Source organism: Arxiozyma heterogenica, assembly GCF_036370985.1.
Source record: "Arxiozyma heterogenica strain weizmannii chromosome Unknown scaffold_7, whole genome shotgun sequence".
In the NCBI taxonomy this organism is placed as follows: domain Eukaryota; kingdom Fungi; phylum Ascomycota; class Saccharomycetes; order Saccharomycetales; family Saccharomycetaceae; genus Arxiozyma; species Arxiozyma heterogenica.
The window spans coordinates 486,167-512,326 of NW_027042660.1; the positions used below are offsets into that span (position 1 = coordinate 486,167).

At 29.9% G+C, this 26,160-nt stretch overlaps 11 protein-coding genes and 1 non-coding gene across 12 annotated transcripts; 6 read left to right on the forward strand and 6 right to left on the reverse strand.

Annotated features, from left to right (window-relative positions):
- Window positions 1–147: 147 nt before the first annotated feature.
- On the reverse strand, window positions 148–732 carry CHZ1 (Chz1p; the record flags this gene model as incomplete). Its single annotated transcript, XM_064861345.1, has 1 exon — window positions 148–732. The coding sequence occupies one exon, from the start codon at window positions 730–732 to the stop codon at window positions 148–150; it is 585 nt and encodes a 194-aa protein (XP_064717022.1).
- Window positions 733–1,270: 538 nt separating this feature from the next.
- Window positions 1,271–1,777, forward strand: SMB1 (mRNA splicing protein SMB1; the record flags this gene model as incomplete). The annotated part of the gene is made up of 1 exon (XM_064861346.1): window positions 1,271–1,777. One exon carries the CDS (start codon window positions 1,271–1,273, stop codon window positions 1,775–1,777), a length of 507 nt encoding a protein of 168 aa, XP_064717023.1.
- A 720-nt stretch (window positions 1,778–2,497) lies between these two features.
- Window positions 2,498–3,295, forward strand: RVS161 (amphiphysin-like protein RVS161; the record flags this gene model as incomplete). Its single annotated transcript, XM_064861347.1, has 1 exon — window positions 2,498–3,295. One exon carries the CDS (start codon window positions 2,498–2,500, stop codon window positions 3,293–3,295), a length of 798 nt encoding a protein of 265 aa, XP_064717024.1.
- Window positions 3,296–3,763: 468 nt separating this feature from the next.
- On the reverse strand, window positions 3,764–5,695 carry SAT4 (serine/threonine protein kinase SAT4; the record flags this gene model as incomplete). Its single annotated transcript, XM_064861348.1, has 1 exon — window positions 3,764–5,695. The coding sequence occupies one exon, from the start codon at window positions 5,693–5,695 to the stop codon at window positions 3,764–3,766; it is 1,932 nt and encodes a 643-aa protein (XP_064717025.1).
- Window positions 5,696–6,886: 1,191 nt separating this feature from the next.
- Window positions 6,887–6,962, reverse strand: PWA37_004879. Its single transcript has one exon. It is a non-coding gene; the product is annotated as a tRNA-Asn (tRNA).
- A 1,738-nt stretch (window positions 6,963–8,700) lies between these two features.
- On the reverse strand, window positions 8,701–9,054 carry PWA37_004880 (C2HC-type zinc finger protein; the record flags this gene model as incomplete). Its single annotated transcript, XM_064861349.1, has 1 exon — window positions 8,701–9,054. The coding sequence occupies one exon, from the start codon at window positions 9,052–9,054 to the stop codon at window positions 8,701–8,703; it is 354 nt and encodes a 117-aa protein (XP_064717026.1).
- A 2,368-nt stretch (window positions 9,055–11,422) lies between these two features.
- Window positions 11,423–12,454, reverse strand: PWA37_004881 (uncharacterized protein; the record flags this gene model as incomplete). Its single annotated transcript, XM_064861350.1, has 1 exon — window positions 11,423–12,454. One exon carries the CDS (start codon window positions 12,452–12,454, stop codon window positions 11,423–11,425), a length of 1,032 nt encoding a protein of 343 aa, XP_064717027.1.
- Window positions 12,455–13,536: 1,082 nt separating this feature from the next.
- BOP2 (Bop2p) lies at window positions 13,537–15,501 on the reverse strand (the record flags this gene model as incomplete). The annotated part of the gene is made up of 1 exon (XM_064861351.1): window positions 13,537–15,501. One exon carries the CDS (start codon window positions 15,499–15,501, stop codon window positions 13,537–13,539), a length of 1,965 nt encoding a protein of 654 aa, XP_064717028.1.
- A 2,345-nt stretch (window positions 15,502–17,846) lies between these two features.
- On the forward strand, window positions 17,847–20,591 carry GPH1 (glycogen phosphorylase; the record flags this gene model as incomplete). The annotated part of the gene is made up of 1 exon (XM_064861352.1): window positions 17,847–20,591. The coding sequence occupies one exon, from the start codon at window positions 17,847–17,849 to the stop codon at window positions 20,589–20,591; it is 2,745 nt and encodes a 914-aa protein (XP_064717029.1).
- A 556-nt stretch (window positions 20,592–21,147) lies between these two features.
- PWA37_004884 (uncharacterized protein) lies at window positions 21,148–22,401 on the forward strand (the record flags this gene model as incomplete). The annotated part of the gene is made up of 1 exon (XM_064861353.1): window positions 21,148–22,401. The coding sequence occupies one exon, from the start codon at window positions 21,148–21,150 to the stop codon at window positions 22,399–22,401; it is 1,254 nt and encodes a 417-aa protein (XP_064717030.1).
- A 446-nt stretch (window positions 22,402–22,847) lies between these two features.
- On the forward strand, window positions 22,848–24,026 carry SHY1 (cytochrome oxidase assembly protein SHY1; the record flags this gene model as incomplete). The annotated part of the gene is made up of 1 exon (XM_064861354.1): window positions 22,848–24,026. The coding sequence occupies one exon, from the start codon at window positions 22,848–22,850 to the stop codon at window positions 24,024–24,026; it is 1,179 nt and encodes a 392-aa protein (XP_064717031.1).
- A 601-nt stretch (window positions 24,027–24,627) lies between these two features.
- DAM1 (Dam1p) lies at window positions 24,628–25,815 on the forward strand (the record flags this gene model as incomplete). The annotated part of the gene is made up of 1 exon (XM_064861355.1): window positions 24,628–25,815. One exon carries the CDS (start codon window positions 24,628–24,630, stop codon window positions 25,813–25,815), a length of 1,188 nt encoding a protein of 395 aa, XP_064717032.1.
- Window positions 25,816–26,160: the final 345 nt, after the last annotated feature.

Here is a 26,160-nt window from a genome sequence, read left to right on the forward strand (position 1 = left end):
TTCCAAAAAGAATCAAAGAAACAAAAAAAAATATTTGTTCATATAGATAAACACACATATACACACATACATACATACATACATACATACATACATATATATATATATCTACGTATTTATGGACGGATATAGAGATAAGTTCGTTACTTATATTCTGAAATCAGCATCGTCTTCTTCTTCGTCATCATCTTCATTTGCTTCTTCTTTATTAGTAGATGATGATGGTGATAGGGATGCGTCCTTCAATACAGATTTGGTTTTAATCGAATCTAATTCTTTTGCAGTCTTTTTATAGTCAATTATTTTTCCACGGGTTCTTCTCCCATTAGAAATAATATTAGCTGTGTCAATCTCAGCCAAATCATCCTCTATATCATTATCTAAATCGTGTTCTAATAATTGATCCAATTTTTCATCATCTATATCAGAATCAGAGAGTTGATCTAAATTAATATTGGATTCAATTTTTGTATTAGAAATTGATATATTACTGTTGTTATTGTTGTTATTGTTGTTCTTTAATTTTTTAAATTTTTGTTCTTCTTTATCTATTTCAGCATCATAATCATCATAATTTCTTCTTCTTCTTTTTCTTTTGTTATTTTTGCTTTCTTGATTACTGTCATCTATATTTTTGTTTTCAACTTTATTTATTGTATCCCCACTACTGATATTTGTGGGTTTATTTAAAACACTCTTATTATTACTATTATCCTTAACCTCTTTAGACATATTTTCCTTACCTGCTTATTCTTTTTATTGTACTTTTCTGTTCACTTTTAATATGGAGACACCAACAGATCAATATATGAATATAGTTCAGTCAAAAAAACGTCAATATAAATAATCCTAATTAAAATCTATACAGGTGTAACCCTCGCACACTTACATGTGATTATCATAGTCGCCCATCTCCTTAACATATTAATTTATCTTACTTATCTCTTTGTAGTTTTTATTTTTGTTGAATATTTCTTTCTTTCTTTTTCTTTCTTTCTGTTTTTTCTTTTTTTTTTGTTTCTTTTGATTCCAATTTCTTAGGGTTTGGTTTTCTGTAAATATTTGAGAAGGTGGGTTGGTTAAAAATGAAAGTGATGTTTTACTGTTATGATGTTGTTGAAGTTGGGGAGACTAAAGAGAGTGATTAAAAGCAAGGGTTGAGTACTAGCTGTTGTTGCAGTGTGGTTTTGGACAAGGCCAGCAAGAAACCGAGATTAGAGAAAAAAAAAAGAAGAACAAAACAAAAGGTGGAAAGGTTGTCGAATAAGATATGTCAGGAGTAAATGTGAAACAAAATAGTCGTTTATCAGACTTGATAAACTATAAACTGAAGGTCTTTACACAGGATGGTAGGGTCTATATTGGAGAATTAATGGCTTTTGATAAATATATGAATCTAATTCTGTCTGATTGTATAGAAGAAAGAATACCTCGTGGGCAATTACTGAAATTAAATAGTAAAAATAAAGATGTTATTAATAGTATAAAGCCTGAGAGAAGAGTCCTTGGATTAACTATACTAAGAGGTGAAAATGTATTATCAACTGTGGTGGAAGATAAACCAAATACTACAAAGAGACAAAGGTTACAGGTAGAGAAACAACAGGAAAAGAAAATTAAAAAACAGAAAAGACAAAATAAAAACCAGAAGAAGAGTCGTAGTAATGTTAATAATACGGCCAGTAGTAATCTTAAATCTAATCAAAGGGATGGGAAACCTTCAAATGTTCCACAACCAAGAAAGTTTCAACCCCCACCAGGTTTCAAAAGAATATAGAAAAGAATATATGTATGTATGTAGATATGTACGTGTGTATTAATCTAATAGATGAGATATAATAGAGAATTTAGACTGGTTGGTTCAAGCTTTCTTCTAGATAAAATAAGAAAAGTTTTAGAAACAAAGATGAGACAAACCTCCTTCTATTTTGTTTCTTGTTTTTTGTTTTTCTCCATCCATCTATTGTAAAGACAAGAGGTATTGGTCAGTTTCATTACTAGCATTTCCTATCAGATATATTCTGTCAACTTCATCATCAACATATGCAACATGTGCAACTCTAACATTTGTTGCTAGGTTAATCACTATATCTTGGATACTTTGTTCCCCATAATTGTGCATCACTATATTCTTCACTGATTTTCAGTGCAACTTGATTTATTTCAGTTTTCTTTTCTTTTTTCTTTTTTTTTTTTTATTTTTTATTTTTCCTTTTCATTCTTTTTCGCCTTTATTTCCCGTTTCATTTCACTTCTTTAATAAAAGGAAAGAGATTTAACTTAAGAAGAATTGAAATAAAGGAGAGCAAGATTGTTGGTTGTTTAGTGATAAAGAAAGAAGTATTAGATCTTGTCTACTCTATGGTATAATTTAAATGCTTTCTAATATGATTTCATAAAAACAGAAGTACTGATAATTAAATCTATTTTGTTTATAAAGTAATTCAAGGTATAACAAAAACAAAAAAAAAAATATACATTAGTAGATAAATAAATCATGAGTTGGGATGGGTTTAAAAAGGCTATTAATAGAGCCGGCAATAGTGTTCTTATAAAAGACATAGATAAAGCCACAGATAAAGAATATGATATGGAAGAACGTAGGTATAGAATCCTTCAAAAAGCTGGGGATGGTTTACAAAAGGAGGCTAAGGGTTACTTAGATTCTTTAAGAGCAGTCACTGCATCCCAAGTCAGCATTGCTGAAGTCATATCGAATCTTTATGATGATTCAAAATATATTAGTGGTGGGGGGTATAATGTTGGTAATTATTATCTACAATGTGTACAAGATTTCGATAGTGAGACTGTAAAACAATTAGATGGTCCCTTTAGAGAAACTGTATTAGATCCAATAACTAAGTTTTCACAATATTTCAAGGAAATCGATGAAGCCATTAAGAAAAGAAGCCATAAGAAACAAGATTACGAGGCAGCTAAAGCCAAAGTTCGTAGACTTATTGATAAACCCGCAAAGGATGTCACTAAACTGCCACGTGCAGAAAAAGAACTGGCCTTTGCTAAAGATATTTTCGATAATTTAAATGATCAATTGAAGATGGAATTGCCACAATTAGTGTCTTTAAGAGTTCCATACTATGATCCAAGTTTTGAGGCTTTAGTTAAAATTCAACTTAGATTTTGTACTGAGGGTTATACAAGGTTAGCCCAGATTCAACAGTATCTAGATATGCAATCTAGAGAAGATTATGCTAACGGGGTTCTTGATGATAGAATCGCTGACCTTCTACAACAAATGTCAAATTTAGATATTTGTGCATTAGGTTTTAAGTAAGTAGTACAACGTTGTGATTTTCTTCTTGTTTTTAAGAAAGTTATGACGCTGATTATTTTTTTTATATATACTTCTAGTTTATCATTACTATTTTTTCTCCTCCTTGGACAATAATAAGTAGTATAATATAATATACACACGTAGTATGATTCAAGAAATATTCTTTTGAAATATGTTTATGGTAATATACATGTATTCTGATATATATTACCAGCTTAAACGAAGGAGGAGATATAGATGTACTAGAAGCAAAACTGTGGGACGAATTTGTAATAATTTTTTTTTTATTTTTTGATTCATAATTATCGGAATCTAGTATCTATATATGTATAAATAGATATCTCTGTGTGTATGGAATGCAATTTGGAATATGTATATTATGTATATCTATAACTCATCATTTTTTCTTATCTCTTTTTATGGAGATTTGAATATGCTTAAATAAGGTTTACGGTTTTTACATAAGTATTACTTTCGAAGTTTATCACTACAGCATCTTATTTCACGTCCCCATTCACTATTTAAGATCTGTTTACCAGTGATTCTTCTATGTGGTACAGGATCTAACATTGAATAAATCACATTCCTACATCTTGCTCTTTTCAAAATCTCAATTGGTTCATAGCCATCTTTTTCCTTTCTTGCTTTTAAATATTTCAAATAAAATTTATCATCCTTTTTGGCAGTATTCCATAACTGACGACCAGTCCTCATTGCCATATATATCACACCGCATGCCCAAATATCAACAGGACGTGGATCAAATTCTTCTTGTGTATATTCTTCTGGAGCAATGTACGGAGTAGACCCACAGATACCACCACTTAAGTATATATCTTTCTCCCATGCCATCTTGAAACATTCACTGTTACCAAAATCTGTGATTTTCAATATCCCATTTGATGTTAATAACAAATTTTCCGGTTTTAAATCTCTATGACATACACCAACATCGTGCATATATACCACACCTTTAATCAACTGTTTAAAGAAGCAGTCTGCCTCCATATATTCTAATTTACCAGACGCAATGATTAATGTGAAAAGATCACCGCCTGCACAATATTCCATAACTTCACAGTAATCACCTTTGGCATCTTGGAAAAGATCTAAAGTAGCAACAATATTTGGATGATGTAAAGACGACGATATACAAAATTCAGCAGTCAACCTTTTGGAATATTTTTCCGGAGACTCATTGTTTCTTTTCTTAAATTCTTTTACTGCATAAAGTGATTCTAAATCCTTCTTATTAGCAGATTTCTTATGACAAATTCTCACAACACCAAATGCACCTTTCCCAAGAACTTCTTGGCAATGTCCATATTTTTCTACAAAGGATAATGAATCCTTTTGTTTTGAGACAGCAACTGGTTTTTTTGCGGACTCACTAAAGGAATGTGGATTCTGTTTGTGAGTTAGATTGTTATTATTGTTGTAATTATTATTAGATGAAGGAGTATGAAGTCCATCAATAATATTATTTTCCATTTGCTTAACGAACCCCGACATCAATGTTGGTGGACAATTGGTTGCAGTGCACGATTTGGTTGCTGGTGAGTCCTTGTTACTGTTATTTAGCGGATCTGTTATTATATCAGGCACAGCAGACCTCGCCTCATTTCTTAACTTTTGTGAACCCATAATATTTTTTAACATTGTTGACAATTTTTCTTGCCTTTTTGCAATTTTTAGATGATGTTCATGAGTACCATTATCAAATACTATAAATCTTTTGTTGCAAACGACATTGGAAGTTGCGGTATTTGTTGATAAGATACTTATATTTGAAATTGACACATTTGATGACCCAGGTGGATTATTTAATTTTTTTTCATTTTTATTCGAGATAGTAGGATTCAATTTGTCTAATGAAGTACTAGATTTCATTGAAGAGGCCAACGTTGAATTAGATGAACTATGGTATCCGTTATTAGTTGGTGCAGTATTGTTAGTGTAAAGTTTTATTGAAGAATTATTACACAACTTTATCGAAGATTGAAAATCATTGAACTTTGAGGTGCTGGGAGATAGAACAGGTTCTAATCCAGTCATGTTCGAATTGGAATGAATAGAAGATACAGGCGAAAGCATTTGTTTCTCATTTTGTGTTGGACCTGGAGCGTTGTTTTGAGGAGTCATCGGTCTAGTTATCTTACTGGATGAGTTTCTCGATATGCTTGTCCTTGTCAATTTGGTAGATTTCTCAAAAATGGTAACGTTGGGGGACTGTGTTTGTATTAAATCATTTTTGTCATTAGTTGTAGAATTTTTATTGGATGAAAAAAAATTTTTGACTTTGGATAATGTATTTCTTCTTATTACAGAGGTTGGTTGGGTATGATCTATCGGTGTAGACGGATGTGATGGACTTGGAGAAGAAATTGAGATGGTAGCCATTCTTTCTTTTCCAGAAAAAAATAAAATAGAATGAAATGAAGTAAAATAAAGGATATTCAGATTAAGAAAATTAACTACTAGGATTTAAACTGATAACAGTAATGGTTTATAGATTAAATTGTCCTTTTTTAGGTGTACACTCTTTCTTCTTCTTTTTTTTTTGTCTTTTTATTTTTTTAATTTTCCTACTCTGTGTGATTTTGCCACCTTGCTTTTATTGATAGTTTAAAATATGAAAGGTTCTTATGTACAATCTGTTTGAACTGGTTGAAATAAATGTAGGATGGAAGTGTCTGACGAAAACAGTAGAAGTAGTAGTAACAGTAGTAACAATAGTAGTTTTTAATCGATAACCGATAAGAACAATATATATGTATGTATATATTTAAAATGAAATGATATGCCACCTAACAATATCTCACTTTTACCTGGATAGATTTAATGAGAAAGAACCGGCTAAGGGTAATGTTGCAGAGAGGCTGTTGAATATAGAACAGAGACGAATTCAAAATCACTACAAAACCAGTTTTGCAAGAATGAATAGTAATTTATCTAATGTTACCCCACTTTGGTAATGTGTGTGGTATTTGATGCTTAACAAAAAAAAATTTTCTTTTTCTTTTTTCTTTTTTCTTTTTTCTTTTTTTCTGCCTTGTCGATATTTCCGGCCACAATTGAAAAAATCTACTGATGGATTGTTTTTAATTTTATTTTTTTTTCATTTTGAAGGCAACAGGCTTTGTTATTCATTTTTGATTTATTTCCTAATCTGGGGATTTCTTTCCATTTTTTCCCACTTTTTTTTTCCTTTTTTCTGTGTTTTTGTACGTGCGCATTTCTTGATTGTTTAGGGTACATTGTCAAAAGTAGGGTATTTGTGTGTTACTCATGTATTTTTCTCGTTGTTTGCGGACTTCAAATTAGGGTGGCCACACAAAGAGTTTGAGCAATTTGGAATTTTTGTTTTTAGAGTGTCCATGGTATCGTTATATACTTCAAGGCTACTTATTGACTGGCAGACACAGGTAGGGTGGGAAATATAGTCAGTGTAACAAACAGGTGAATGTATAAATTACGTGGTTATTATTATCTTCTAAAATTATCTATATATATGTATACGTAAACACTTCGTATCCTGTGATGTTATCATATCACGTGAATGTTATTTATTTTTGCAAAAAGAAAAGTTAAACGACCCCAGTGAGGATTGAACTCACGATCTTGCGATTAACAGTCGCACGCCTTAACCAGCTTGGCCATGGAGTCATTTTACAGACGATGATGCTGCATACTAAGATTTTTAAATTATAGCTATTAAACAGATAGATGGACAATAATGGATTGATATAGAGGCGTCATATTATTAAACTTTACTATTATATTTTCTTTTTCCCAAAACCCTGATTCCTTATTATTCTTAATCCTAATTATTATTTGTTTACCTTTTCATAATTTCATCTAGTCTACAACAGCTGGTCCAGTCAATCAATTACCTTTAAACACAAACGTATATCAAAACGTAATTAGGATTTTTGAAAGGTTAAATGCACGTTTTAATATATTTGTCAATAAAGTGTTCCGGTTACGTAATGAAATTTTTTAGTGCTGTCATTTAAATGAAAAAAAAAATCTTGTTTAGCTTTTTTGTATATGTGGTGTCCAGATGTACTATGATATATAGAAACTTTTTTATTTTTTTTTTTTTTTTGTTTACCAAAAAATTTTATTCAAAAAATTTAAAGAAAACTAAAAATTTTAAAAGGAGTGTTGAAAGAAACGAGAGAAGTATGTTTATACATACAACACTAACTATATTTATGCATATTAAATATCGAGTGTATATACGCCCTTTACCACAAAAATAAAGTAAGCATTCATACCTTAGTGATGTCATGGTATTGCCATAGACATTGAGTGCTTCAAGTTCCAATAGTTTTAGCTTGGATTTTGGCTATTAGAACCTGTCGCAAATTACGTGTTAAAAATTATTTAAGTAAATAAAATAACTGACAACAATTGATAAGTTTGTCTATATTAATTTTGTTGAAAAAGTCTTAATTCCCAACTAATCCTGTTTTTATTCGAGCTTTTAAAGTTGCTCAATGATTCACAAGTTCTACTCGTTCAGTATTTAACTTACGTGAATTTCTGCTATCCCTAGATTTAAAGTTTGCTCTTCATCGAATTATCGGTGATTTCCGAAAAATTTGTGTGTTTATTGGCATTTTTGGTTGGTAGAGCTATTTAATGGTTCTTCAATTTTTTTTTCTGTTGACCATAATTTATATGCCTCACTTTTTTTTTTATATTTAGTCCCTTTCAACTTATTTATTCCTTTATTGTTTAATTGGATACGTGCAATATTAGTTATAGGATTTGCTCGGTAATTCAACGTAATAATGTTAATTGGTACACCAAAGAATTCTATCAATATAAAAGCTTGTTACCTGAAGGTTTCATGAGTAAACAAGTATTGGTTAGCTATTTGTTAAAAGGGTTAAAATATGGTACTAGAAAGATAGTTGTCTTACAGTTCCCAATCTCCTTGTATCATACTACGGAATTGGCTCCTAAATATGAGCATTGTTTATTAGATCCTATTACCATTATTAACTTTGCAGTTAATGTTTTAATAGACTCTATTTATGCTTCAAATCTTACTTATGGAAGTTACTCTGTATATTGTATTAATTTTTATTTTTAGGAAGGGAAGATCTCATAATTTATCTATCACCAATCCATCAAATGATACGGCTTTTTGACATGATAAAGAGGATCTTCGTTGTTTATGTTTGGAATATGGACTATACGTTAAATAAGGTAACTTGGGTCATTAATCTAGCATATTTCTCAATGCAAGTTCTATCTCAAACCAATAATGCTATACTTTCTAAATATTTATTGTTGCATACAAATGTGACAATTTTATGGTTATGTGCGTTTCTCAATTTTTGCAGCCATTGCCCTTAATTCTGTCCTCGGGCCAATCTCGTTTGAGGATCTCACTAGTTTTTTGACGTATTATTTATTGAGTTCTTACATTGGTGAGCCAAATGACCCACTTTGTTACACTTGAAACATTTGACAGGCTTCTTTTTCTCCATCCCTTTATAGGATTTGGAAATTTTAAAATTCAACTTGGTCCTGTTTGGTTGAGCTTGCTTGAAAGTATTTTCATAATTACAAGCCATGTCTGATAATTGTGTCCACGTCGTAGTTTCTGGAGGTCTATTATTCAAAATATACCCGGTTAATCCAGTTGGAGTTCGACGATAAAATTCACCAGCCAAAAACTGTTCTGAGATGAATTCAGGAGCTACATCAACTAACTCTTGAAAATCATCACCAATTTTCTTCATAGACTTACCTTCTCAGTTATAATTTCTACATTTATCGATAAAGTCTCAGAAAGAATTATTTGAACCAAACCTTTTCTCAATGCCGTGAATCGTGTGTTTTAATGTTGTAAAAGTGTGTTCTTTATTCTCGTACCACACTTTTGCCGCCCACTTCAGACGTAATTTAATCAATTGTAACATAAAATTATCATCAGGAATAGACTTAGAATAAATTTGATAAAATGTACCAACAGAATCTTTCCAAGCTTTAAAATCTGTTTTGAGGCCGTTAGTTTTACCATCGTGGGAATCCTTACCTTCAGCAGCAAATTTCTCTTTTAAATTTTAATTATTTAATTTGGTATATGAAGATTTAATTGTGAAGAATAGATAGGACCGTACTATTTTATTCAGTTTGTGGGTTCATTATTTTATTCAGTTAAATATTTTAACATGTTTTTGTTCGATTCTGATATCCAAAATTCAATTTATAAGAATTTATTAACAAACATTACAAAATTCTGTCTATTATTTTTGTTGAGACTGAACGCCTGTAGTCATTGGGTATATAGTAAACATTCTCAATATTATATTAGATAGATATAGTATATAAAATTATAATTAAATTCTTCGGTTTTTTTTATTTATATATAATATACAAGGATGATTCTAAAAGATGAACAAGGGAAGAAACATGATATGAAAAAAATGTTAGCTTTATATATTTTCATATCTGGTGCATCTCATTTACGAACAGCATCAATTTATCAATATGTTTTGTTTACTTTTACAGGTGAGCAAACAATATATACTCTACAATCTGATATCAAATTATATTTGCTAATAATTAATTGTTTTATCTATTTATTCTAGAACGTTCAATTTCAACAGATAATGTTGCAAAAAGATGTTGTAGTTAATTTTCAAAGGACAGTTTTTTTATTTTTAGTTATTTTTATAATTTAATAGTTTTGTAGGAAAAGGCTTTTTTTAAAAAAATAAAAATAATAGCGATACGGGGAGTTACAAGAAGGAAGTCTTAAACAAACAAATCTATCTTAACACTTCTTTACTTATATATATATTCATAAGAAAATGTATTTAAAATGTTACTAAGTGTTGAAATAAAATGTTCTATAATGAAATAGATAGAACAATAAGATTTTAGCAGACACTAAACGATAAATTGTTGAGTAATAATTGTTGAGAGGTTACCAAAGGTTGTTGAGTTTGTTTATTAAATATCTTACTGTTCGTAGAGGAAAATGGCTGAATGTTAACATATATAAAGCCAAGGATTTCATCATACATTATTTTTATCTTATTTACAATCTTTGTGTATTATTACTTCTATGTTGTATATAGAGAAAGAAAGTGAAGAACTTTATTATAATTTTGTATACTAAATCTGTTTAATATAATATTGAGAATGTTTACTATATATCCAATGAATAAAGGCACTCATTCTCAATACTAAGACTAGTCTTTAACATTTTCTATATACTATATAATTATACAAATATAAATACAATTATCTAGAACCGAGATATTCAAGTTTTTGTTTATGTTCATTTTCTACATATAAACTTATGTTGGAATTATGTTCAAAGTAGAGGCCACTGTATTATAGATTTGTTATATAATTATTGATTACTAATTAAAGGTATATATAAACCAATATCACACGTTCATGATATATAAATGTTTTATTTCTATCATACAGGTTGTGGAAATTAAATACTTGACTCATAATTTAGTAGTTAATTATAATAATACCACTTTGGTTAGAAAACCAAAATCCTCACCTTTTTTATTATTTTGTACTTTTCTTCTGAAAACATGCTTAACAAAATTTTTTTAAAAGATATGTGTTGTAATAATTGGGCTGTTTCTGCTAAAATAAGAAGTGTATATATAATATTCAGCTACTGATATTACTCTATAAAAATCCAAGTCTACACACTTTCATAATATTAATGAAGTCGCTGACAATTTTTTCACAATATTAGAAATGCAAGTAAGTCAGTTGTAAAATATTATTTTAATAACTTATGTATTTTTACAGTAAAATATTTCTTTATTATTTTAATCAAGGAAAATCAGTAGTTGAATTCATACAATAATAAAGAATAAACAATATCTAGCTTAACATAAGATTTATATAAACTCTATTAAAGTATGTAGTTATTTTTTTATTTTGAATCTGGTTGTTCATTTACTTTGATGATTTTCTTTGTCTGAAGTCCTCATAGAAATTCGTTCTTAAATCAAACTGAGTAAAGATCAACTGTACAAAAATGAGTTATACAAGGATATTTTGTATACTCCTTACTAAATTTTTTGTTTACCTATATAAATTCTCAAAGTTTTTCTAGCTAGATGAAATCATTTAGTAAATTATTTTTTGTGTGCAAACATTAGAACATGTGTTTTTATAAAACTTTTGATCTTGCAAATCTGGTATATACAACTGAACAAAATCATGTACTTCATCAGAGCACTTTGAATTTAGATATGAATCTGAATATTGGTAACCTGTATTTAAATTTAAATTAATACTCCCACTATTTCTTATTTCTCTATTATGAACGCCCATTGAATCAATAGTTGACATATTTGGTATACGTAATGAAGAAAAATCTATAATATCCTTTATTTTATCATCCATTAATAAGTATGTAACAGAAGAAAAAGTAATCTGTTTACATTGTGGAATTATCTCTTTATAAAGTTTTTTTTGATCCTTTTCATCTTTACAGAAAAGTTGGTTCTCGACATCAAAAGAGTTTGGAGATAGGATACCTAATAAGTCCTTAGATAGTAGTATTCTTTCATAATTAAAATCAATAATTAAATTATCTAGAACAAAATTAGAAGGAAAAAAAGATAAGAAATTCAACAAATCTGGAACAACAATCTGACCAAATTCATTACAAAACAGTTTTCTAAACTTGTACCCACATTTAAGATCATCTGTTCCACTCTTGATACTACTTTTATATTCTGTTAAAGAGGGACAATATATAATATCAAAAAGAAACTTTGAAGTGTCTGTTATATCATCTGCAGGGAAAATCTTTGTGGTGAAAAGTTCCCTAAAATTTATTTCATGTCTATAATAATATAAGGTATTATCATTTATTAATAATATAAGCTTTTCTTTCTTTGTAGTAGTAAATGATTTGATTGTAAAAAATTTCTTCAACCTTAATATAATGGGTGAATTATCGATGGAACTAGTAAGGTCAATTATATCAATACGATTATTAAAGTTTTCTAGAAATAGTTGAAGAATGAAACTAAAATTTGAGAATGACTCATCGCTTAGTACATCTACAATATCTAAATAATCTAATAAAAATTGTTTAGAATCTATGGCAATTTTTTTAATTATTTCATTATATATTTCAGTTGGTAACATCTTTCTCTCAAGGAAAAAAGGTGCCAAATTTAAGTTGTTTCGAAAATGCTACTCTTGCCTTACTCTATCCATTTCTTAATTGTTAAAAAGTGAAAGGTGTGAACTATAAGCAATTATTATACACTATTAATTTATAATGTTCCACTATATATATTTGGGTAATTATCTATATGACAAATGCTATTTCATGTGCTAATTTTTATGTAAATGCTATCTTGTTAATAATCATGTTCATTATGCACCCTTCTAGGTGTAAAAACAAAACATACAAAAACAAAAACCTGAAATGACACCCAATATATTATGTTAATAATATAGAATTGTTCGAGAATTTTGAAAAGAACCAACACACACACAAAAGAGACAATTAATATACGATTTATCAAATATTTACTTAGAGAGATTTGTAAATAAGTGCGCTATACACATAGAAACTTAACCAATACTTCACCCACCGATATTTATCCCTAACAAAAACGGGTCAAGACCATCTTTTTAAGGGAAAACATCTCAAACGCCATTAACTACCTAAAGGATATATCAATTAGCCATCGGATTCTTCATATACATAAGATAACAACATATCATTGGTGTGTTAATAGAACAATGTTGTGTTTTTGCATTGAAAAGAAGAGACACACAATACACGTTGTATCTACATCTATTCTTTTTTTCTATTCTTAGAAATTAAAGACAGCTAGGGTTTAAGTTTAAAAATTATTTCACCGTACAAGCGACAAATGGAGTTCTGAAATTAGAACCACGTGCATATTTCGTAGTCTTGTTGAAGCCTTAAATTATTGAACTTGTAAGTGATTTAAAAGGTTGGTTGAAATAAAATAGTACTTGTTTTCTTGATTTACACTAATTAATGTATTTCATTGCCCAGTTTACTTCTTCATATATAGTAAGTTGAGCTTGTCGCCCTGTCTTAAATTGCAGAAGAAATATCTAGGATAAATATCCAAGTACACTAGAGACGTTAACATAAAATCAAGAGTATACATCAAATTTTTTATTAATTTTCAATATAGTGGGAATATATTATTGGATTATATATATATATGTGTGTGTGTGCCAAGTTAAACAACAATAAATTGTTGTTTTTCATCAACAAAAGTATCGAAACTTTCTTTTAGTTTGATCTTTGGCATTATTCTTTTTAAATTTTTTATATTAAACACTAAATGAACTGCATATGACTTCATTTGATCTGATTGTTGCATATTATCAATCAGATTAATTATCGAACAACTTGATAAATCATTCCAGTTAGAGAAACCAGTAGCATAAAGTTCCATGTCATTAATCATCACTTCATCCTCGCCATTATCATTGGCCTCGTGAAACTTGTTTCCAATACCAGTTCCACCACTTATCACTGGTGAAGGTGCATCAATAGTAAATTGAAAATTTTGTAAAATTAACCTTTGTAAACTAGGTAAAAACAATCCTTGGATATGATTGTTTTTACCCTTATCTATTTTCAATACTCTTAATTCCAATGTCTCCAAACATGGTGACTTTAAGCATAGAATGGGTTTAGGTTCACCTGGCCTAGACATACGTGTTGGCGAGGTTGTACGACCAGTTGTGCTTGTACTATCTAAAGTTTCGCTTGATCCTAATGGCAACCAATTTAAGATTTTACTTTTTTTCACACTTGGTGGAAACAGTTCTACTCGGAGATATGTTACACCGTCTTTTGTTTCATCGTTAATCATAGTAGATAATAATTTGATATTTGCTGATATTTGCTTTGTGGTCTCTGTAGTCAATCCAGAACTTGTGTTTGCATCGAATTTAAATCGATGACCACCAAAATTAACTAAGTTATTCACGTTCCAGTTTTTTAAGGCATGCAATTCGAAATAATATTTCAAAGTCATTTTATTACTGGCAATCTTTTTTAGAATACTTGTTGAAAGATCAATGAAATTACAGATAGCGTTGGGACAGTTCTTATTATAAAATTTCAGATCTTGTAGATCTGGAACATTAAAATGAACTTTAGTCAAAAAGTTACCAAATAAATATGAAACAGATGACTCAGCAGTAGTATTTACAGAATGATGTGATTTTTCTCCATAAACCTCGAATATGTTAGAAATAAAGGTATCCATAGCCATGTAATCAATTAATAGGTGTGTTACAGAGGAAAATGTAATCTGATTACATTTTGGTTCTAACCACTTAACAACATCATTAATACTAGTAGCATTATTGTTATTACGGGTATCATAATCTCTTAATAAATGTAAAGATTCATCAAAGTTAAACCTATGGTTATTATTATTATTATTATTATTATTGATATTATTCCTCGTAATGTCATTATTCATATTATCACTAAGTACAAAAAATTTGGGAGAATAAATCCCAAATAAATCCTTAGGTAATAAGATTTTCTCGTTATTAAAATCAATAATTAAATTATCTAATACAAAGTTCTTCGGAAAAAGTGAAATGAAGTTTATCAAGTCTGGCACTATTTGTTTACCAGATTCATCCAGAATTTTTTTTTTAACCATATATTCATTTTTCACCGCTGATCCATCTCTATTTCCTTCAATGTTTTGATTTTCTGTGATGAGTTCAGTCATGGAGGGAGAATAGACGATATCTATTAATAGTTTAGAGTATTCTTGTGTATTAAACCTGAAAAACAATTTTTCAAAAAACTCAATAAATTGAGTTCTATTGATATATTTAATTAAAATGTCATCATTAACCAATAAGATATATTTGTCCTTTTTCTGACTAGTAAAACATCTTATATCAAAATATTTTCTTAATTGTGCTATTAGCAAGGAAGAGTCTGAGGAATTTGTAAGATCGATAATATCGACGTGGTTATTAAAATTTTCAATTAAATACTTTAGGAGAGACTCAGTTTCAATAGAATGTTTATTTACAGCGTTAGTAATGTTCAAATAATCCAATATGAATTGTTTAGAATCGACTTTGATATTACTAATAATTTTTATGAATATTTCAACAGGAAGAAAAGAGTTATGGCCGATGTCATCCAAAGTAATTGTATTCATTTTGGTCACAGTACGTTTTTCAACTGTTTATTTTAGACCAAGTTGCTATCATTTAAATTCTTATTTGTTTTAAACAGTAAAAGTGGAGTTAAGGGAAGTGAGGAGACAAGAGTTTCGGTTTTCATATATGGTTATATATACAACATTTCTTGAATATAGTTGCAATACCTTTGATAAGCAAGAAAAACTCTACGCACAAAAAGTTTTAAAAATAATATTTTTCAGTGTTTTTTTTTTGTTTATTTATTTACAAGATTTTCCTTTATAGATTCCCTGAGATGGTTTAAAGGATGCATCACATGTCTCTGGATGTGTCAAAAAAACCCCAATAAATGAGAAAACTGTTTCTTTCTTTTAAATCATGAAATATTTTAAATTAACCTGAAGAAACAAAACAAAACAATTTAGATGAAAAAAAAATAGAGACTAATTACTACGGTTTCCCTTATCCCGGCAATGATTCTCATCTAATCCTGGTAAAAAATAAAAAAAAAAAAAAAGAAAGAAAGCAAACAAAAATGTATTATTTTATTTGTCGTTTGTTATTATAAAAGCGGCAATATTGACAAAATGACGGATCAGCGGAGTTTATGATCTACTTGACCAATTTCATAAAAAAAAAATGAAAAGAAGAGGAAAACTCAAAAAAAAAAAAAAACGAAATAAAAAATAGTGACACTGGATATTATTATTGTTAAAATCTGCTGTGTTTGATCCAATATCCTCCCTAAAGATCAAAGCTATACGTATATATGTATATTTTAGTAATCGATATCTACTTTTTACCCATAAAGTGAACTTAAACTCATTTTTTTCCTTCCTCTTATCTTTTCTTTTCTTTTGCTTTCTTTTTTTTTTTTATTAATTACTCTACAACATTTAGGCAACTTTCTTGTTAAGAATAGTAGATTTGTTTATAGTCAACTACATATATACATATATATATATATATATACATATACATATATATATATATTTGCATAATTCATCTTTATAAGTTTTTGGATTTACGACGAAAGGAGATAATGGAATGTTAAATGATAGTGTAAAAATATAAGAGGGCAAGAAGGACCAAGCTACTATATAACTTCAGATAAGAGGTTTTGTACATACTAACTAATATTCATTATATCACTATAGCCAAGTTACTATTACAATATTACATATCACAACCATTGTTATATTTTAACCACATGAACTTAGATAGGCAATAAATGACTTTATTAGTCTATTTTGACCTAGAATAGATAGTTCTGTCATGCATTCCTCAAATTCTCTACATACCTTCTATGTGTCTATTTTTGTAGAATTTTAAACTTTAATATGGTTTAGCAATGCCATACTTCATAAGATATTATCGTTGTATTTGTAATTACTTTAAAGTGTTTTTTTTCTTTTTTTCTTTTGTTTTTAATTTCTATTGAGGATATTCTTCATTTTACCCCTTATTTTCCTCTCTCTACATTTCTTATTGCTCTTTTTTTTTTATTTTTTTTTATTTTTTTTGCACTAGTATCTACATATGAATGTATATAATTCCAAAATGTCGTATTGAGGGTTTTTTTTCCTTAAAAGAAGATAAAACAAAAATATAGGAAATGAGACATATGGGGGGATAAGAAGCAGAATAGAGAGAGGCACAATCAAGATATCCACCAAGCGTCTCCTTAATTTTAGTTTAATTTAATTCAACTATTTTTTTTTTTTGGTATGTCGACCCTTCTTCCCCCCACCTCCCCTTATTGTCTATTATTACATTTCATTGTCATTATCGTTTTCCGTCTTATATGAGGATTTTCCCCTTTTTGTATTACACTCCGTTTCCCTTTAATTTTTTTTTTTACATCCCCTTTTTTTTTCCTTATCTTACAAACAATAACAAGTATAATAGCACTAACAATGAAATGTATAACAATACAGTTCATTTTAGGGAGCAAAAAAAACAAAACAAACGAAGACATCTTCTCGAGTAACAGGAAACCAACTTTAAATATCATTAAAACTATCTCTTATATACACACATATGAACGCACACAGACACACACATATATATATAGTAGGATTTGAAAAATTAGAGATCTCAATACCTAATAGTTTTCTATGCTTTTCTTCTTTTCCATGTCTTTCCAGTTCGCCTTTTTTTCCCAATGGGCATATTTCTTAACCTCAATTTTTACTTTTGTTTTAAGTAGAATTCCCTTTCTTTTTTTTCTTTCTCCCCCCCCCTGAAACAACAAATACACATACACAAACATAAATACATATATTCCATATTCCTTTTTTTTTTCTCTCTGTTATATCTTTTTTTTTTTGTTCTTTTCAATAATATATTTTTTTTATGAATAATGGCCCCAGCTACTACTAGTACCAATGATATGATCACTGAGGAACCCTCCTCTCCACGTCAAGTCCCAAGATTAGCAAGAAGGTTAACTGGTTTCCTTCCTCAAGAAATTAAAGCCATTGATTCCACTATCCCACTGAAATCAAGAGCCTTATGGAACAAACACCAAGTTAAGAAGTTCGATGACGCCGAATCCTTTCAAACTAGATTTATCGACCATGTGGAAACTACTTTGGCTAGATCTTTATACAATTGTGATAACTTGGCCGCTTATGAAGCAGCTTCTATGTCTGTTAGAGATAATTTGATTATCGACTGGAATAAAACTCAACAAAAATTTACTACAAGAGATCCAAAGAGAGTCTACTATCTATCTTTAGAATTCTTAATGGGTAGAGCTTTGGATAATGCTTTGATTAACATGGACCTAGATGATGATGAAGTCTCCACTGACAAGAACAATTCTAGCAATCCAAATAACTCAAAGGGTGAAAAGAAGAGTTCAAGAGATATTATCTCCGGTGCTTTAGATGAATTAGGTTTCAGATTGGAAGATGTCTTAGAACAAGAACCAGATGCCGGTTTGGGTAACGGTGGTTTGGGCCGTCTTGCTGCTTGTTTCGTTGACTCCATGGCTACTGAAAATATTCCAGCTTGGGGTTATGGTTTGCGTTATCAATATGGTATTTTTGCCCAAAAAATTATCGACGGTTATCAAGTTGAAACTCCAGATTACTGGTTAAACTTCGGTAACGCTTGGGAAATTGAAAGAAATGAAGTTCAAATCCCAATTACCTTCTACGGTTATGTTGAAAGAGATGATGGTAAAGATAGCACTACTTTAGCTCCATCCCAATGGATTGGTGGTGAAAGAGTTATTGCTGTCGCATATGATTTCCCAGTCCCAGGTTACAAGACTAATAATGTTAATAATCTAAGATTATGGCAAGCTAGACCAACTACAGAATTCGATTTTGCAAAATTCAATTCCGGTGATTATCAAAACTCTGTAGAACAACAACAACGTGCTGAATCAATCACTGCTGTCTTATATCCAAATGACAACTTTGAACAGGGTAAAGAATTAAGATTAAAACAACAATACTTTTGGTGTTCTGCTTCTTTGCATGATATCGTTAGAAGGTTTAAAAAGTCTAAGAGACCATGGGCTGAATTCCCAGATGAGGTTGCTATTCAATTAAACGATACTCATCCAACCCTTGCTATTGTAGAATTACAAAGAATTTTGGTTGATTTGGAAAAATTGGACTGGCATGAAGCTTGGAAGATCGTTACTGCTACTTTTGCCTACACCAACCATACTGTCATGCAAGAAGCTTTAGAAAAATGGCCAGTTGGCTTGTTCGGTCACTTATTACCAAGACATTTAGAAATTATTTACGACATTAATTGGTTCTTCTTGCAAGAAGTTGCTAAGAAGTTCCCTAAGGACTTGGACCTATTATCCCGTATTTCTATTATCGAGGAAAGTGGCCCAGAAAGACAAATTAGAATGGCTTACTTAGCTATCGTTGGTTCCCATAAAGTTAACGGTGTTGCTGAATTACACTCTGAATTAATTAAGAAGACAATTTTTTCTGATTTCGTTAAATTCTATGGCGCTTCGAAATTCACTAATGTTACTAATGGTATCACTCCAAGGCGTTGGTTAAGACAAGCCAATCCTAAATTAGCTGAATTGATTAGTCAAACTTTGAATGACCCACAATATGATTTCTTGTTGGATATGCCAAGATTAACTTTGTTAAACAAATTGGCTGATGATAGAGAATTTCATAAGAAATGGAATGAAGTTAAGATCCACAACAAATTAAGGTTAGCCGATTTAATCAAGAAATTAAATGATGGCGTTGATATTATCGATAGAGAACATATTGCTACTACCTTGTTCGATGTTCAAGTTAAACGTATTCATGAATACAAACGTCAACAATTGAATATCTTTGGTGTTTTATACCGTTACTTGGCAATGAAGACAATGTTGCAAAATGGTTCCACTCTTGAGGAAGTTGCTAAGGTCTTCCCACGTAAGGTCTCCATTTTTGGTGGTAAATCTGCCCCAGGTTACTACATGGCTAAGTTAATTATCAAATTGATTAACTCTGTTAGTGAAGTCATTAACAATGATATTGAGATTGGTGACTTGTTGAAGGTTGTCTTTATCCCAGACTATAATGTTTCCAAAGCTGAAATTATTATTCCTGCTTCTGATTTAAGTGAACATATCTCTACAGCTGGCACTGAAGCTTCTGGTACTTCTAATATGAAATTTGCTATGAATGGTGGTTTAATTATTGGTACTGTGGATGGTGCTAATGTTGAAATTACCAGAGAAATTGGGGAAGATAACATTTTCTTGTTTGGTAACTTAAGTGAGAATGTTGAAGAATTAAGATACAACCATCAATACAATCCACAAGAATTACCAGAAAACTTGGAAAAAGTATTAGAGTACATTGAACGTGGTGAATTCACTGATAATCCAAGTGAATTCCAACCAATTGTTGATGCTGTTAGAAAGCATGGTGATTACTACTTGGTTTCTGATGATTTTGATTCGTACATTGCTACCCAAGAACTTGTTGATCAAGTCTTCCACAATGAAAAGGATGAATGGATTAAGAAGAGTATTCTAAGTGTTGCTAATATAGGTTTCTTCAGTAGTGACCGTTGTATCCAAGAATATGCTGAAACCATCTGGAATGTCGAACCTGTTAAGCAATAAACTATTACTTAGTTTTTTTTTGTGCTTTCTTCTACTACTATTCTAATAAATAAATCTATTTTGAATTTTGTGCCAATATATGAAATAAGCATCTTTAAAAGGGATTGGAAAGAAAAAAAGATGAAGGTAACACAAAAAATTAACGACATTATGTGATAATATAATTTCTTTATAAATTTTTGTCTATTTTCTTTATATTGTATTTCCTATTTAAATGATAATATAATTCACTGTTATTACTTTTATTACTTGAAAAGGGCTTTAGCTACATCTGTCTTACATTTGTTTTTTTTCTTTATGTTATAAATAATACACAGCATAGAAAACTAAATAAGATCGATTATGAGTTTAAGAAAAAAAAGCTTAAAAGAAACAAAAAAAAAAATCAAGGTTCTCGACCGCGGAGAACCTTGATATTTTTAGTCTTCCTAACTGTAATATTTACAATTCAAAGCAATTTACTATAACATCGAAAAACTATAAATTGATTTGAATTATAAGTGTATGTCGATTTTGTATTATATTCATCAGAAAGAATAAAACAAAAAAGAAACTAATGACTAATTACAAAAATAATTTAATCTTTCTTAACTATGAAGATGATGAAATCAAGCATTTCACTCATATGAAGAATTCAACCACGTGGAGAGGATTATTGAGCAATGAAGAATATGTAGAAAGAGAAAAACTGCTTGGATCTACTTCTATTGCAAATAAAGATCAAAATGCTGAGCTCCAAAGACTTTACCCTGAATGTTCTAAATGGTTAGGAGTGAAGTATTTTGTCGTAAAAGATCAAAATTTACCTAATATAGACAAATATTCTCAGGTTGTATCTAGTTGTGAAACTTTAAATAGGATTGGATATTGTATTCGTCCAGGGTCAAATAATAATGAAATCGAACCAGCCCTAATAGTATGTATTGGTGGTGTTTTCACCGATGTAAGGCATAGAGGTAAAGGGTATGCATCGTATATGATCAATTCATTAAACAAATATTATGATGATGTAAGGGATCAATATGGGAGCCAATCTAAACTGATCCAAAATATGGTGATCAACCTTTATAGTGAAATAGATGATTATTATGAGAAGTTTGGTTACCATTCTATGCATATCCCGTTACATAACATTACAAATTTCGAATTAATCCTTCAACAATATTGCAAATATAAACCTGGTACCCATATAAATTCCACTGATGATAAAGGTATTAATACTGTTCAAGGTGGGAAATTTCTAGGATTTGATGGATATGAACACCTTATAATATTACAAGATACTCAATTTAAGCAAAACCTATATAGATTAGCTGAAAGACAACCAAATAAATTTATTTTCACAGTCAAACCAGATCTGGATATATTTATATGGTTTCATGTCCGTGATATATTTATAAGGAGAAAGTTGAGTCCAAAACATGAAAGTAATGATATTGAGATACCGTTTGGTTTTTCATTAACCGATAACAGTCATGTAATCTGGCACCATCATTGGAACGAAAATACTCTTATTCTTCTTAAGTTATATATTGCCAATGATGATAATACTTCAAAAGAAGATGTTCTAAGACAATTGCTTAAACAAAGTATTCTAGAAGCACATAGAAGAAATCTTTCTAAAGTTCAATTTTGGGATGAAGAGATTCCTCTTAAGATGTATCCAGAGTTGGATCAAATTTTACATAACTCAGAAAATAAATCTCAATTGTATCAAGTCAATGGATCAGTAAGTGCTGTGAGACCCCCAACTGGACTAACACCAGAAGATATCATTTGGGATAATAATACAAAGTTCTGTTGGTTTTAGAATATATTTATAGAATATTCCATCAAACAATAGTATCTTTTCAACTCCATATACATATTCTATATAGATATATACACTTAGATACATATATATTTACTTTGTCATATATATACTGAACTAAGCAGGCCAGACTATTTGATATATTATGCTTTATCTAATATATACTTATATGTATGTATGTATTTGTATGTGTGTGTACTATTTTTCTTTTTGACACCAAATCCAGATATAGACAGTTATATGTATATCTGGATTTGGTTAATAAAGAAATTTGGAAAATAAATATAGATAGGGAAAGCGTTTCATTTAAAGAAAGGGGTAATGATTCAATTGGTCCCAATATATCTAGAATACGTTTATGCCTAATCATACATACCTTTTTAAAGTAAAATAAAGTATTTTGGTAGTATATCTATGAATGAGCAGATAATATTTGACAGAAACCTATGAATATAATTAATATTCTTTACAGAACAATGTTAAAAAATTCATCTTTTAAGTTTGTCCATGAATGTTCACGGGGAGTTATTCTGAGGCAATTGAGCTTTCAAAGAACCACAATGACATCTACTATTGATTGGAAACCTATTAAATCTCACAATAATCCAAACGATAGAAATGGTTCAAATCAAAACGGTAAGAAAAGCAGGGCTGGTAAAAAAATTGCATTGGGTTTGATGATTGCTATGCCAGTAATCTCATTTTACTTGGGTACCTGGCAACTAAGAAGATTAGACTGGAAGACTAAATTGATTGCAGAATGTGAAACCAAATTAACTTATTCACCTATCAATATACCCAAAAATTTTACAGTGGACATGTGTGAGGATTGGGAATATCGTAAGATTAAAGTTAAGGGACATTTCGTATATGAAGAAGAATTATTTGTTGGTCCAAGAGCTAAGAATGGAGAAAAAGGATATATCCTATTCACACCATTTGTTAGATCAGATACAGGTGAAAAAATATTGGTGGAACGTGGTTGGATAAGTGAGGAACATGTGCCACCAGAAAATAGATCTTTACATCATTTATCTATACCAGATCCCAACAAAGATATTGAACTAATATGTTTAGTACGTCCACCAAAGAAACGTGGGAGATTTCAATGGGAAAAAACAGATTCAGATTCGAGGTTATGGCAAGTGGCAGATATATTTGATATGGCTAAAAGTGTTGGTTGCAAACCAATAAATTTCCAAGCCATATATGATTTATGTGATCATCCAGAATGGCGAACTAATTACCAAAACAATAGTAGAGATGGTGAAAGAAAAACAAATCAAGAAAAAAGATCTTTCTTATGGAAATTAATACCATACCATAGATCCAGTGAAAATGATAATAAGAATGTTAGTGACGAGGCCAATGAATTTGGCATTAATGATAAAAATACCGAATTTACAGAATGGCAATTTATGAAAGCAGGTGTACCGATTGGTAAGAAACCAACAGTTGATTTAAGAAATAATCATTTACAATATCTTGTAACCTGGTATGGTCTATCATTTTTAAGTACTATATTCTTAATAGTAGCATTAAGGAAGTATTGGTGGAAGGGCAACGTTGTATCACAATTACAATTGAAACAAGATAAGCTGAAACACGCAAAAAGATTTTCATAACTTATAAAGAAAATATATACTTCTCTATGATAGTATTTTGTCTCCTTATTATTGTTATTATTCCTTACCTAAAATACTATTCTGTAAAAATAAAATGGGATGGAATGGATCAAAAAAGATAATAATATTACAAAAGATTTTTTTTTGTAACTATATTCTAGTTATTCAATATTCTCACTGTCTCTCCATATATGTATATATATATACACTTTCTGTGTGTAAATACTTAAATCACTAATCATGCTTTTATATGTATGGACACGTTGTATATTTAGGTGTTATTTTCAACAATCATCAGCAACATTATCTGTGTATGACCCAATTGCTGTTTGCTTAGACATATTGTATGGTTATATTATTCATTCAATTTTTTCTTTCTTAGTTTCTTTGAAAGCTTTCGAGACAGAGAGAGTTTGAAAAGAGGAAACCATAAAAACACCAATGATAAATAAATAAATAAAGAGAAGAGAAAAATACGAAAAGAGATACACAAAAAACCTTGCCTATGCTCAAAAGAATAAAGGGATTATTTGGACTGGATTGATAATAAGGTGAATATTATAGTAATTAAAACATAGAATATCTTTTTGTAAACTTTATCATGAATAATAGTAATAATAGTACTAATACCAATACTACTACTAATACTAATAGAGATAAGGATGCAAGAAGTAGTACTGGAACCGAATATAAACTATCTATAAATAGTAATTCTGGTTCTCGAAGGTCCTCTTTAGCAGGAACAGGAAATGATATATATTTAAATAATGGAGAAACCAACAATAACAACTATAAAAATAATACATTTAGCAACGGTCGTCTAAGCATAGGAGGGAGTGATCAAGACAGTAATACATTTAATATTCTCCATAGGTATTTAGGTCCACAGATAAGTGATTTACACGATTCTGTAATCACACTGGAGAGTAATTTGGATCGATTGAATAATATACACAACAATTTAGTTGATTTGAACGAATCATTTGGATCTCTAGTATATGGACTGATTTGTTCATCTTCATGTTTACAGTTTCCTGGATTATCTAATAATATAAAGGAACAAATGAGGGTATTTGAAAGATTAAATCAGTTGGAAACAGAAAAAGACAATCTTTTGAAACAGATAAAGGAAACTAAATCATCAATGATAGAAAATAGTAATTTAACGAATAATCATAATAATGGTAAGAATAGTAATAATAATAATTTTAAGTTAAATCAAAATTTTAGTAAACCTTTGTTTACAGTAGGTGAGAGTAGGAAAATGAAAGCAACAATGAACAAAAACATATCAAGTTTACCCAAGAATAGAAATAGAAACCATAGTAGCAATAATGGGAGTGCTAATGATGATTATAATATACATAAAGAGGACGATTATGATGACGGAGATGATACCAGTAGTGAAGCATCGTTTGTAGTAAATCCATCAAACTCCCAACAAGAATACTTAAGGAATGGAAATATGGATGATGTGGATCGCAGATATAGAAGAAAATCTATATTAAATGTAATTAGAAACAGCGTAGGATATAGTAATGCACCAGAATCCAATCTTTTGAATGGGAAAACAAGCATCAGCAATGAACGTGGTGCTAACACTATATCTAACAGATATTCTTTAGGTGGCCGTGCAAGAAGAGTTACACATGGGTCTACATTACTATCTGCTTCAAATCCCATTACAAATCAACAAAGAACTAAGACCACAGTGGCCAATACTGTAACAAGAAGGAAAACAGTAACAAGACGTCCAAAATCCATAAATGAAAGACCACCTTTCAGATAATAAGCAAGAGGGTAAGATAAGAAGAATAAAACAGATAAATAGAAAAACATCGAAAAAGAAGGGAAGATGAGGGTGAGGATAATATTGATATTAAATTAAATGAAAAGGTATAACAGTTACATCTATCCTTATAAAAAAAAAAAGTTACAGAACTGTGTTGTCATTATTAGTAGTGTTTATGAACCTTCCTTCTTACCTACTGATATTGACTATGACATTATGTAGATGTCATTTGAATGGGGAGAGCTCTAACAATAAGATAAATTGTCTAACAAAAACGATAGTTTAATCATAAAGACTAACTTTTCTCCTCCCTCCCCCTCCTCCCCTTCCGTCGCGTTTTCT